The 13,095-nt window shown below is 55.8% G+C and overlaps 2 protein-coding genes across 3 annotated transcripts in view; one reads left to right on the top strand and one right to left on the bottom strand.

Moving 5' to 3' along the window:
- Nucleotides 1–471: 471 nt before the first annotated feature.
- TIMM17A (translocase of inner mitochondrial membrane 17A) lies at nt 472–9,883 on the bottom strand. Of its 2 annotated transcripts, none has more exons than XM_006213239.4 (6): nt 9,808–9,883; nt 7,398–7,497; nt 7,205–7,268; nt 3,672–3,800; nt 2,861–2,971; nt 472–918 (listed from the first exon to the last, which is right to left on the bottom strand). In XM_006213239.4, the coding sequence occupies exons 1-6, from the start codon at nt 9,831–9,833 to the stop codon at nt 833–835; spliced, it is 516 nt and encodes a 171-aa protein (XP_006213301.2). In that variant the 5' UTR covers nt 9,834–9,883; the 3' UTR covers nt 472–832. The 2 variants fall into 2 exon arrangements, with proteins under 2 accessions (XP_006213301.2, XP_072804941.1); XM_072948840.1 differs by lacking the exon at nt 9,808–9,883 and adding an exon at nt 9,512–9,667.
- A 1,134-nt stretch (nt 9,884–11,017) lies between these two features.
- Nucleotides 11,018–13,095, top strand: part of LMOD1 (leiomodin 1) — a 34,592-nt gene continuing 32,514 nt past the window's right edge. The window contains exon 1 of the mRNA XM_072948264.1: nt 11,018–12,344. Coding sequence (XP_072804365.1) covers nt 12,297–12,344 — 48 coding nt within the window. The 5' untranslated portion in view covers nt 11,018–12,296. The remainder of the gene's footprint in view (nt 12,345–13,095) is intronic.

Genomic DNA, 13,095 nt, shown 5'->3' with positions numbered 1-13,095 from the left:
GCCGCAGGTCACTCCCAATACAATCAGCAAAACGGCCCATTCGGAAGTGCCAATTCGTCTTCCAGGCTCAACCAGACCCCAAATACCCCCTGGATGAAGGGCAGCTTCAGGGGACTTGCAGCTCATCAAAAACAGCCTGTGTTCTTTCCCAGGATGCAGTGAACACCACCCCTAGTGCTGCTGTGCCCCCTCGATCCTTCCCAGACAGAACAGGGTGCGCTGGAAGGAAGCTCTTTTCAGCCTGGTTTCTGAGGGTTCAGAGTCAAGACACAGCCGTCCCGGAGGTAAAGAGCGCTGGACTGAAACCCAAAGCCAAGAGGACGCGTACCTGGCAGTGCCTGCAGCGCATCCACACCGCCCGCAGCCGCAGAGGCCGCCCCGCCACTGCCCACCTGCCGTCGACGGGGCCCACGTCCCGGGCAGTCTGCGGGACTGGAGGGAGCGCTCCGCAGCTGAGCCTGAAAGAACCAGCCATCTCCAGGCGCTGTTTATTGTTTGACTAAGAGAGCAAGACCAGGCAGAGAAGCCCCGCAGAATGACAGTTTGCTGTGTGGTCCCTCGTCTTCTCGGCATGCGCCATGCTTCCATGTACGACACTAGGCTGTCACTCTGATCACAAGCGCAATCCAAGTGTGAATAAGTATGTGTGCTCTCCTTCCAGCTCCCACCCCTGCCCCATGCTCCTCTAAGTAGAAAAGGTGCTGGGTGTCTCTTCAGAGCCTCCGTGGCCACGGCTCTCCCACCCGGGGCTTAAAACAGACTGCAGCTCGGTCTCCCCAGGTCCATTCTGGAACCGCTGTGCGCTCCGCGAAGGAGCCCCAGGAGCGAGGTCCTACTGATACTGCCGGTGGTCTCCGAAGGGTGAGGGCGGCAGCTGGGCTGCAGGCCCCTGGGCGGCGTCTTCAGCAAAGGCAGGACCTGCGATGAAGGAGAACGGAGACACCACCTAGCTGTCGTGTCATTTACAAGAACCAGTCCCCGGAGGGAGCGAATCGGTCAGCTCGACCGAAGTAGGTGCCGCGTCAGAACCGGGCCCGAATCCCCACGCCAGGAGAGAGCCGCGCCCTCAGCCCTGCCGGGGGCGGCAGGTGGGCTCATCGCGGCAGGAAGCAACGCTCAGGCTGCAGAGCAACTGCCAAACAAGCTGCACGTCAGGGCTGGACAGAAGCGCCCGCCTGCCGTGTCCTCAGCAGCGATTTTAAAGCTGCAGCGCCAGCGCCGCGTCTCAAGAGGACCCGCGATGCACCTACATGATCAAGTCAGTGAGGACCGGGCTCTGACGCGGGGACAGCCTGCCCCGGCCTGCAGAGCAGGGGCCACCGTGTTTCATCTCTGAACAAGGAGAAACTGTGGCTCCTTTGAAAAGAGACCTGAATGGGAGCAATCACGCCTTCCTCAGGGAAACGGAGGCAGACTGCAAGTATCTGGAAGGGACAAAGAGGGCTTTCCAGTGCTCCAGTCACGTCAGTTTTTACTATGAAAACAGCACCCGTTCATCACCGCCCGCCTGAGAAGACGTGGGTGAAAAAGACAAAGCTACGGATAACCACTGTCGTCATTTAGACACAGTTGTGAGTGGTTTTCCTCACTGTTTAAGAACTTCCGCGTGTAAGCTAATTTGAGAAACCTGATTAGTTTTTCAAAGATCCCCCCCACCCCCCAGGTTTCTGGAAACACATCTCCTGTCTAAGATAAAACACTTCTTTCCCTCTGAGAAAAAAAGCTTAAAGCAACTACACGAGGCTAAATCCCGTAAGACAATGTGACCAAGATCTTGTTTTAGTTCTGAAAACACGGAGCTTTCCTGATGTCTTACGGGAAGTCTTTCCCACTAAAGGGTTAAGCAAACCAAAAAGCCAAACGGAGAGTGGTCATCAAGACAGGGCTAATGCCAAAGTAACGACTGAGAAACAGGAACCCGGGGAACAGGCCCAGGGGCCTGCAGGTCACCGCACGGGCACCTGGCGAGTGGGGCCTGGGAACTCCGTGCCCAGAACACATTGAACCTCTCACTCGGGGCCTCGGGAGGATCAAGTCAAACTGGGAGCCGTGACCTGCTCCTAACTCTAGGCTGAATCTTCTCCGAGCTCCAAAAATAACTCTCAGTGTGTCTCACTATTCCGCGTGTCCCCCCCACAAACGCCAGGCCCTGCTGTCCGACTGTGACCCTGTGTCTCCTGCTTCCTCCAAAGGCAAGGAACAGTCCCAAGCAGACAACCGGTGTTTTCTCAGTGACAAACTTCACACGCTAACCGCTGAGCAGATGCTCCAGGACCGTGTGTGACGGCCCACGGGCGACGGAATGGCCCCTTTTAGCTTTCTCCACAGCAGGGAGAGGACGACAGAAAGTCCTCCAACAAAGTACATCACCAACTTCTCAGAAAGCTCTCCCTTCCAACCCTGCGGTGACCCCTCACCACCAGCCGCCTTCTCCCTCGCCGCCCACTTTCTCCAAGGCGAGCAACGCGACCACACCACCTCCTCTGCTGCTGGGAAGCTGGTCCCACACCCGCTGCCCTGCACCTGGGACGGGGCCCACACACATGCGGGCACAAGCTGTCGCCTGCCTGCTGCCACTGTCACACCTCAAGGCCCTCTCTTCAAGCACCTCCAAAGTGATCAGCATGTCTCAGACGATAAAACCTGAGAACACTAAGGAGAGGTCAAAGGCAATCCTCAGACCGCGGCACTTGGGCTGCTGTGATGAAACAAGGCTAACTGCATGCGCACCCACCCTGTCCGACGGGCACACGTCTGTGCTCAGTCCCTACACACTGACACACGAGGCAGACCTTCTCTCTTCACGCCAGGAAGCCACACCAGAACGCTCGAGCCACGGCGCCGGGCAGAGGAGACTCACCACTGGGGAACTGCGCAGAGGCAAATCTCGTCAACAGGATGCCGGCTCCTTCGATCAGAGCGAGGAGAACGCCGCCCATCACAGCTGACCCGGCCATGGCCACTGGTCCATCTGGCACAGTGGTGACAGAGAGGTTACTTTGGCGGGAATCCAGTTTGATGTCAGGTGTAACAAAGGAAAGAGCTGTCTGGATAGCTCCCTGCCACCACCCTCCCAAACCTCCCGCTCGCTGGCCAAGACCTGGTCCTGGCCAGCTCACTGTCCACGTGGACCGCGTGCCAGGGGGCAGCCCCGCCATACACGTCTGCACTGCCGCCACTGCTGTCGGGTCAGTGCAGAGCTGAGCGGCCAGGACGCAGCTCCTCAGCCCACAGGGCCCAACACTCCGACTCCTGGGCCCTGTGCAGAGGAAGCATACTGACCCCTGGCTGGCCTGCTAAGCCCAGACGAATTCCGGGTTGCTCTCTGTCCCAAAGATCCAAAAGATGGCTCTAGGCTCTTTACTCAGAACAAGGCTATGTGGCCAGGACCCCATTAACTCCAGAGACTGGAGAGGAAGCCCAGGCACAAAGGTGTGGTGAACCGGCCACGACCGTCAGCGCAGGGCGGGAAGCCGCACTGCTCCCTGGCCACGGGGGTTACGTTTAGAGCCCAAGCTCTCTGTTCGCAAACACGCCACATCCAGAGACCCTTTACAGCTCCCCCAGATCACACGCACACTCACGCTTTCCCAGACGATGCAACACTCAGTGTTATGCGTCACGTCTGTCACTAAACCCAGATGACCGTGTGTGTTGGCATGACTGCTTACTTCTGGCTGCCAGGATGGCCCCAGTCAGGGCACCACTGGTGATGGGGTTCCAGGGGTCTTCCTTCCCTCTGACTTGAACCATGCTGCAGTCAATCATGGAGAAGAGACTGCCCCAAACTGCAAAACTACCTGTTTTATTTAAAAACAAAAAAGTTTCATTTTTGTATCTTAGATTTAAAATGTTACAATCAAACATAAGTTTGGGGGGGAGGGTATAGCTAACGTGGTAGAGCACATGCTAAGCACACGTGAGGTCCTGGGTTCGATTCCTAGCACCTCTATTAAAAAATAGACAAATAAATAAACCTAATTACCTCCCCCCTAAAAATAATTTAACAAAAAAATTAAAACAAACAAAAAACATAAGTTTAAATAACAACACAGTGTAGTCTTAAAACCTCACACTCTTAAACAAACACATGCAGACAGGCCTGAACAAGCACTGAACAAAAGCCAGAACACATGTGTCTTCAACACAGCTGGGCCTGTGCTGCCCCGCTGGGAACCCGCAGTCCCCAGGCCAGGCCTGAGAGTCAGGGACACACGCTCGCCCCCCCAGAACCACGCGTCTGTTCAGAAGCCCCTCCTTCCTTCTCCCTCTCCTTCCTCAAAGCTCCACCTGCCCCGTCTTCCTTCTCTTCAGTTAAGAGCCGCAGAGTGTCTGCTCCATGAAAACCACCAGCAGGAGCAGGAAAGCCAGCTGTTGTGGAACATGTTACAGGTGGAAGCCAATACACGCTGACGCAAGTGAGGGGTACAAGCGGCCAGAGTTGTGGGAAAACACAGGAATGGGGGGCACCTTTCCACTCTCCTTTCTAGCCTTCATTCCTCAAGTATGAAACTTGCAACCACCCCAAATCAGGCTACTTTGCCCGTGAACGCTTCCTAAACAGTCACAATTTCATAAAATAACAACATCCACCCACACATACATACACTTAAGTACATGCAAAATCGAGAAAGACAACACCAAGATTTCATCACCGGCACCTCTGGTGACAGGTAACAGGTGACTTAATTTTGCTGTGCTTTGCTTTATTTTCTAAATCTTCTCCACTGAACACACACGACGTGCACTACAGGAAGAGAGTTCTCGTGCGTGCCAGGACGAGGGAGAGGAGGAAGGTGGCAGGGGAGCCTCAGGCACGCTGTTTCTTCCTCTCTGAAACCTCATGGCTGCCAGGTGTGTACGTGAGGGCCACGTCCAGGTCTGAGCAAGACTGTCACCAGCACTCCTCTCCAGCTGTCATGCTGGGGGTGAAATCTGGCTGATACAACCAGCTCAAATACGCATGAGCCTCCTTGTTTCTGTCCAGTGCTAGACATCACACACGACACGAAAGTAAAGCAGCCCTTTCTTCTGATCCAGCGGTTCTGCGCCCTGGGGGAGCAGTGGCGCCAAGGGAAGGGATGCTAGAATTTCCTGCTTCCTCAAGCAAGGCCCTCCCACTCCCTCGCAAGAGTCGGAAACCTCCACAGTCCCAAGCATGGCACGGGGTGAGCTACGGTGACGGACGAGGGTGGAAGCTGAGCCCACAGGAAGGACACTCAGGGCATGGAGCATCCCTATGTCCACGTGGAAGGGTGGCCTGCCACCAGGTGCCACAGCCGAAGTGGGGCAAGAAGGAAGATGTTCGTATGAAAAGAGAAGAATGGACCTGTGGGCTGGATCGACTTTAGAGGTTTATCAGTGTGAACTCGTGATTTCCAGTATGTACACATGTATGGATAAAAACCTGTGCACGTATATGGACGGGGTTAGTGTGTGTTCACATACATACATGCACACATTCCTAAGCTCTGCTACGAAGAAGGCCTGGGAACTGCAACACCCAACAGTCATGATACACTCTGTGTCCAGACTTTGGCTTCTAAATACCACCCTCAACCGAAAGGAACCAGGGCTCCTTGGGGAAACGGCTGCCTCTACGGCTGGGCCGGGGCAGGGGTGGGGGGAGCACACAGGATGAGCCTGGAGCACCTCGTCCCAAGTGCAAGGAAGTGCCTGAAGAGTAAGGCAGACACATCAAAGCACCTCGTATTTCTGCTATGACAATATAAGACTTCTCAGGACACAATTACGACTGTGCGTTTCCTGGGATCTTAACCGGAAGCTCAGCAAATGCTCATTGAACTAAACTGAAAATGCCATCCAGTGCTTTTAAAAGTCAAGACTTCATAAAGATCACTCAATGGTTTCCTTAAAAAGGCCGATTCCCAGGATTTGAAATGAACGGTCCCAGCTCACCGGCACTGTGACATACCCTCCCTCCATTCCACCCCAACTGTTGTTTTAAACAAACCTTTAATTTTAGACTAGTTTTGGAGTTACAGACAAGCTGTGAAGACAGCAGAGTTCCCGAACACCCCACAGCCCGTTCCCCACACGGAGCATCTGACTTGAGTGCTGTGCCCCCGTCTCAACCGATGGCCCAACACTGACCCGCTGCTCCCGAAGTCCACACTCACTCCGATCTCCTCGGTCCCAGGGCCTCACTACATTCAGTCCTCTGGGCTCCGTAGACTCTTCATGCCTGTGAGTCACCTGATTGTTTTCTTAGTCACTGAAAATGCTTGTGACGGATGCATCCTCTCAAAAGCCTGCAAAACCCACAGGACCGCCGCCTACGTGGAGGCTCGGGATTTGGCAAGGACTCCGACAGCACGTAGCATCCCCGAACAACACAGCAACCGTTAAGACACAGGAAAACTGGTCACACTGACTTTCCAGGCTGTGCAATCACTACAGAGCGAAGACCATCACTTCACCCCTCAGCTTCCTCGCTAGAAGACGGCGAAATAACTACCTCTCGTGTTGCTGAGGATGAAGTCCAATATCCTGTGAAAGCCTCCGCAGAGTGCTGGGCGCACAGCCGGCACTCGGTGAACGTTCGATACTAGCTACTCTCCGCTAAAAACAACGACAACCACTTCTTCCGACGCACAGCCTCACTCAGCAGGACTGAAAGCACCACGACGTTACCGCGCGGTACACATGGTCTCTTCAGCCCAACGGCGCCTTTACAGGCGAAGACGGCCCCCAGGCTTCCTCACCACCTCTTCTCCCAGCTTCTGAACAACCACATTCAAACAGCGGGAGGAACACAGCCCTCTCCGCTGCGGCACCGACCTCGGCGCCGTGGCCAAAGCCCGCCGTACAGCCCCTCTCTCACAAACCTCAGCCCTTCAGCTCATTCTCCTCGGCGTGACGCAGCCCGAGGCTACCACCTCTGACTCTCACAAACCCGAGCTGTAGGCACGCTGTCTGCCTTTTGGATTAAGAGGGAAAAACAAAACACCACCGAGCGTTTGAAGGACAGGCTTATTTTCAATAGGATGCAACAATTTAGGTTAACCTTCCAAGGAAATCATAAATCAAGGCCCTTCAGAGATGTTAAGCTGTGACAAGCTTTTATTTAGACCAAAGTAAAATGTCTAAGTGGTATAATCTTAAAAAGGAAAAAAACAGAACTTCAGCTTCCAAAAAATGGGAAAGAAATTGTCTGGAGTACAAATGAAAAAACTCTGCTTACCTCCCAGCTGTGGGGCTCTGGTTTTAACAGCTGTCAAACTCCCTCGTAGTCTGTGGTTTACTCCCTATACGGAAACCAAAGAAAACTAAAATATATTAGAAATATAGTGCATCTCCAACCCAGTGATGGGGCCTGAGTGATGAGCAAACCTAGGTTTCAAGAGCTGACAACATGGGACGCTTCAGCCACTTACCGCCGGAGAATTGCGAAAGCCTTTGAGTGCCTGAAAGATACCACCACCTATGGTTCCCATTGTAAAGGCTCCACCGCAGTCGTCCACGATTCGCCAGGGACTAGTGGGGGAAGAACAAGAAGGCTGTATTTCTCATTTATGAACCATAAGACCCTCTCTGCAAACCCAGCAGGCACACAACAGATTCCAGGGCAGGGCCCACCACAGCCAGGAGCATCTGAACACATTCTGTCTATTCGGCCGAAGCCACCTAAGCGAGAGGGAATGGAACTGGCTTTAGGTCCTGCCTGTTTACAGCACTTTATTCACTCGCTCAGCTGCTGGTGTATCTATTCTGAGTCCAACACTGCCCCAAAGCAAATAAATAAGCATGTGGAAAACTACACTGTCATCAGCGATGGGGATCCAGCCTCCTGGGGCTGCAAAATTGGAAGCCGAGACCAAAGACCGAAGATTCAACAGGTGCAGAGCATTTGCAACTGCAGCTTGCATGATACATTTAGCACATCAGTGTTCTCTAACTCCCATTAATCAGAGGTGAAACTCGTACACCCAGCTTCCAATGCAGCACCCTAACTTATGCGGCTCAGTGAAATCTGGGGAAGCTCATTAGAACAGAACTGCTGTCCTAGCAGTGTGGCTTATAAAAGTCTGTGAATAGCTAAATTCATCTTCAGCTCACTGTGAATAAACACTTCTCCTGGTCTCAAGGGTCAAGCCTGCGGGCAACCCACCTGCTCAAGTAACTTGCGAGCTCAGCGCATCGTTGCCGCTGGAGACCCTGAACGAGTAGTTTCTGACTTTGCCAGACAGAATGCAAAACGCTGAATGAAGCCAAAACACCCATCCCTTCCAAGCATAAGACAAGTCGGGAGCTTGTGAAGAACCACAGCCTCACGCAGAGGCTCCTACTGTCAGCCTGCTTCTGCTGGCCTAAAAGCAGAATCAGCAACACCTGGGAGCTCGTTTAACTGCACTCCTGGGAGGTCCCACCCAGAACCTACTAAATTCGTTCACAATTTAACACGGTCCACAGGTGACTTGATTTCACTGTAGAAGTTTGAGAAGCAGTGCTCTGAGAGCTTTTTCTTACAGAATCCCTCATCCTTTACCTTTGGAAAACAGTATTCCTGTCTCCTCTCCACTTTACAGATGAACAGAGGCTCAGTAACCTGCCCAAGGGCACACGGGTAATGACTAGTAGAGCCAACTTAAATACACATCTAGTACTCCAAAGCCCCCAGATTCCTTCCACTACATCCTACAGACTAAGGCTTCTCAAGAGAAAACATAGCTGAAAGGTGTTTAGGACAATTACGTACCTATGATGCATTAAAGGCTGGAGGAAAGGAAAGCACTGAGGAAGCTACTGTCCAAGACACTAAGGAGGCCAGGTAAGGTCCTAACAGGAAGTTAAAGGCGGGAGTGCGGAAGAATTCAGACCGCATGTGGGGTTGGGGTGGGGATGCAGAGGGAGGGGAAAGACGCTTGGATGACTTCAGAAACGGGTGGCCCACGAAATCCAAGTAGTTCTGAGCACACAACAGACAACCGATGGTACTGCTTCAGGACTAAGAGAAAGCGAAGGGGCACTTAATAAGTTAGCAGATGAAAATTTACGTTTCTCGTAACATCTTTAACCCAAATAACTTCCCCTGCTGCTGACCTGTGTCATGACATACCCGAGAGCAGTCGGCAACAGCGCACAGGGTCCTGCATACCTGCGCACCACCCAGGAAGGGGTCACTACCTCTGGAGAAAGTAATTTTAAGGAGCTGGGAGCACTGAAACATACGCTGCGTCTCATTTCGAGGGGCGGGGGCAGCACAAAGCAGGCAACGTGGTTAGTGCCGGCAAGGCAATAACGCAAAGCGCTGGGCCCTCCGCACAGCTTGAGGGCACCGTGGCGCGCGCTGACGGGGAAGCCCGGTGACGAGAGCTGGTTTTGCCTCGTGCCCCCAGAGGGAGTACGCGCCTGACCCCGTGGTGCCCTCACTCCTGGGGCCCCGTGCGGGCGCGGAGCCCCCCATCCCCCGGTAAACGCGGAACGACGGGCTCGCGTCCGCGGTCAGCGGGCGCGCTACTCCCTCCGCACTCCCGTAACGCCTGCCCACCGGAGCGCCCCGGCACCGCACGCCGTCCTCTCGGGCCAGCTTCCCTCCCCGAGGCGGGGCGAGCCAGGGTGGGCGGCGGGCGGAGGGGCTGCTCCCGACCCGCCGGGCTGCAGGGCACAGCCGAGCCCGGGCGCCCTCCATCCGCCGCAAGGTCACCGCGCGGCCCCGCCCGAGGAGCCGGCCGCTCAGGCCTGCGTGCCCTCTGCCCCAGAGCCTGCGGCTGAGGGCGGCCTGCGCCGCGGAGGCCGGGCGGCGGGCAGAGGCCGGGCGGCGGGCAGAGGGCCGGGCAGGCTCACCAGGGCTCGCGCGCGTACTCCTCCATCTTGACTCCGCGGCGCCAGCGATGCCGGGCGGGCGGGGCGGGGCCTGGCCTGGCGGCGGAAGTGATCCCGGGAGGAGGGCGTTACACTGAGGGGATTGGCTCGCCGCCTCCTCCCGTAGCCAATGGGAGCCGGGAGCCGGGGCGGCGGGACGGGTGCTCCAGGCGGAGGGCGGGGCTCGGGCGGCGGGGCGGGGTTTGGGGGTTGCTGCAGGCGGAGGGCGGGGCTCCGCCGGGTCCTGGGTCCTCCGCGTGCGCGCGGCGGGGCCGAGCGGGAAGCCCAGGTGCGGCGAGGTTCACCTGACCGGACATGCCGAGCCCACACAAACGCGGAGTCACTCGGCTGGGGTTCCCCGAAGCTCTCGAACTCGTTTCTTTGTTGAGTACTTGGCTGTCGAGTGTGAATTAACGCTGCCTACTTCGCCCTGGGCGGAGCTCCTTTAGGACGGCCGGTGCCTTAGTCCTTAGTCTCGGCCCGCAGTGCCGTGGGTGTGCCGCCCGTGCTTGTGAACTTCTGGGGTGCCGTGACCCCTGGGGGCCCTCGACGTGGGGGACAGCGACGACGGAGCCTCTCCAGGCCTCACTCCACCCCAGGACCCGAGGCTGTCCAGCTCAAGAGAACAGGAGACCCCCGGCCCCTTCGGTTTACCGTCAGCAAAACCTCGTCGTGTGAGAGCTGCTGCAGGAGCTCTTCTCCACCCTGCGCTGCTGACACTGACTTTAAAATGCAAACGTATGTATTTCTTCGCACACATCATCGTATTTAATATATGTAGTAACGCCATAACCCTGTGCAGTATTTTTTTTTCTCTAGGTGGGTACTTTTAAGACCCTCAGTTTCCATCTCCTAAGGTTCAGAGAGGTTAAATGCCTTGCTTGAGGTCACACATCTCAGATTTGAGCCCATGTCATTCGACTCCAGAGGCCATGGCCTTATCTGCCACACTATACTGCCACCCTGTATTCCTGAAAATGTGACTTTCCTGGGGTCATTCAGCCCAGATGAGAGCCACCCTGAGCACAAGTTAAACTGGTGCTGCTTCCCTGTGCTTACAGCACACAGTTTGGCCAGAGCTTGGGTCTCTTTTCCTTCCTTCCTTCCTTCCTCTCCCCATCCATCTCGCACAAGAGTGCTGGTTTTTCTCTGAGGACCAGGCCATCCCATAATCCCCTGATACTCAGGATTAACTTGTCTCCGGGGGAAGTGGATTCCAAGCTTGGGTAACCATTGCCGCCCACAGAGTGTGTGGGGCGGTGGTCCGCCGTTGCAGGGGCTGGAGGAGGCTGTACTCCTGGCTGCGGGTTCCGTAATCCTCCCGCCTGCTGGCCGTGATGCCTTTGGCTTTCAGTCTGCGAGGAGTCACACAGAGCCCGGGGCTGCAGGGAGCAAAAGGCGTCAGACTGACGCATCGGAAGAGCCAGCTGTTCGGAACTGTGGGACCGCTTTGCCTTATGGCAGAGAAGATGCAGGGTTTGTGGTTAGAAACCTTTGGTTAGGAGGCTGTGAGTCCTGTCCTTTAAGTGTGGAAGCTGTGACTTTGTTTTTCGAGTGTGTTCCTAGAACCCGAAAGAAGAGACGGCTGCCGAAACCAGGTGGCCTGGGGACTGAATGGCCCCTTCTCGGGGAGAAAGTCCTGGGAGGCTGAAAGAGCTGCTTTCACTGACAGGCGACCGATGAGAAGTTGGCTGAGTTGGCTCTGGCGCCGGGCACCCCAGACGGTGATGCCTCTTCTCGGCCAGAGTGCGGGCGGAGGTGCTGTGGGTGCGGGTGGGGCCCCTTGGCCCCACGCCTCTTCTGGAGCCCGCCTCAGGCCAGCTCAAGGCTCAGCCTGCCCGCCAGGCCACCCACTCCTTCTCCCGAGAGGTTAGTGTGTCTTCGTTGGGCTCTTGGCAGTCGCTTCTTCCTCTCTTGTTCCGCTTTGCCTTGAAGCACAATTTTTTTACCTCATTAGATTACGCATTTAAAAGAGAATAACCACTTTGTAAGTCGTTTGTAGCTCTCTCCCTATAGTACCTGGCAGGGCGCCAAATATGCACAGCAGCGTCTGAATAAACGCCTTAAGGAGTGAATGGTGCGCGCGCAAACACGTGAGTGGGTGCGCGTGCGCCTGTGCGTGTCTGTGCGCATATGCCTGTGCGTGCGTGCGTGCATGCTTGCGCCTGTGCGTGTCTGTGCGCGTATGCCTGTGCGTGCGCGCGTGCGCCTGTGCGTGTCTGCGCGTATGCCTGTGCGTGCGCCTGTGCGTGCGTGCTCCCGTGCGTGCGGGCGCCGGAGCGAGCGCGCGGGTTGAAGGTGGTTTCTGCGGAAGGACAAGGAAAAAGACGAGAGGAGGCGGGCTTGGAGAAAACCACCCGGGACAAGAGTAAGTGTGAGCTGTTGCAGTGCCGCTGCCGAGAGTGCGTGTGCACGTTCAGTCTTAACACTGCCTCCCCTCGAGGCGGGGCAGCACTGTCCTTGTTCCACAGATGGTGATGGCGAGTCCCGGAGGAGGAAGCAGCCGGAACCCGTGTCGGGTAAGCGGCCGTCCCGGGGCCCAACCAAGCCCGCTGGCCCGGAGAGCCCGAGCTTTAACCGTGACACCCGCGCGCCTGTTGTGTTTCCCTGGAGCCCCTGGACTTCCGTTTTGAGGCGTTTTGTGAACTCTCTGGTTTCTAATGGATTGTTTGAAGTTGTGTGTTTATTAACTGTCTTCACTGGTAAGACTGTAAGCTTCAGGAAAGCAGGGACCACACTGATTTTCTGTTTAGTTACATCCCTCACTCTTGGACCAGCGCCTGACACGTGGTCAGCACTCATAAGTGTATGCTCACTGACTCATCCACAGCCTCTGAAAAACAACCCCCGGGGGGGGGCAGCCCTTCTCTCACCCTTCCTTTAGGCCTTCCCTCCTGCCCTCTGCACTCCAGTCCCACCTGCCTTAAATGAGAGGGGACTACTGGGCGCTAGACGCCGGGCCAGGTTTTCCTCCCAGCAAGGGCTGATGGGGTGACTGTGTCCGTCTCAGGATGGACTGGCGCCAGGAAGGATGGAAGCCACTGCGTAATGGGTTACGCGAGGGCTTTTGGAGGGACTTTGTGGCAGGAGATCGAATGTCCTTGCGCCTTGTGCAGGGCGGCGTGATGGATGAGCAGTGAAAGTCCTCTTACAGAACATGCCAGACCTGCTGCAATAGGATCCCTCGAACAGCCTGGAGTTATGTTTCCCTGAAGAGGCACCAAGTCATGCTCCAGGCTTACACGCAGTGGGGACCCGCAGGAGGTCTGT

Source organism: Vicugna pacos, chromosome 23, assembly GCF_048564905.1.
Source record: "Vicugna pacos chromosome 23, VicPac4, whole genome shotgun sequence".
NCBI lineage: Eukaryota > Metazoa > Chordata > Mammalia > Artiodactyla > Camelidae > Vicugna > Vicugna pacos.
The sequence above is the reverse complement of the archived record's forward strand: the minus strand, read 5'-3'. Positions and strand labels throughout refer to the sequence as shown.

Excerpts from the sequence above, each read along its gene's own strand:
- TIMM17A (XM_006213239.4), bottom strand. The coding sequence starts at position 9,833 with ATGGAGGAGTACGCGCGCGAGCCCTG. Across the intron at positions 2,972-3,671 it reads GGCCATCCTGGCAGCCAGAA|ATGGACCAGTGGCCATGGCC; the intron begins GTAAGCAGTCAT and ends CCACTGTGCCAG. Across the intron at positions 919-2,860 it reads CTCTGCGCAGTTCCCCAGTG|GTCCTGCCTTTGCTGAAGAC; the intron begins GTGAGTCTCCTC and ends CCTTCATCGCAG.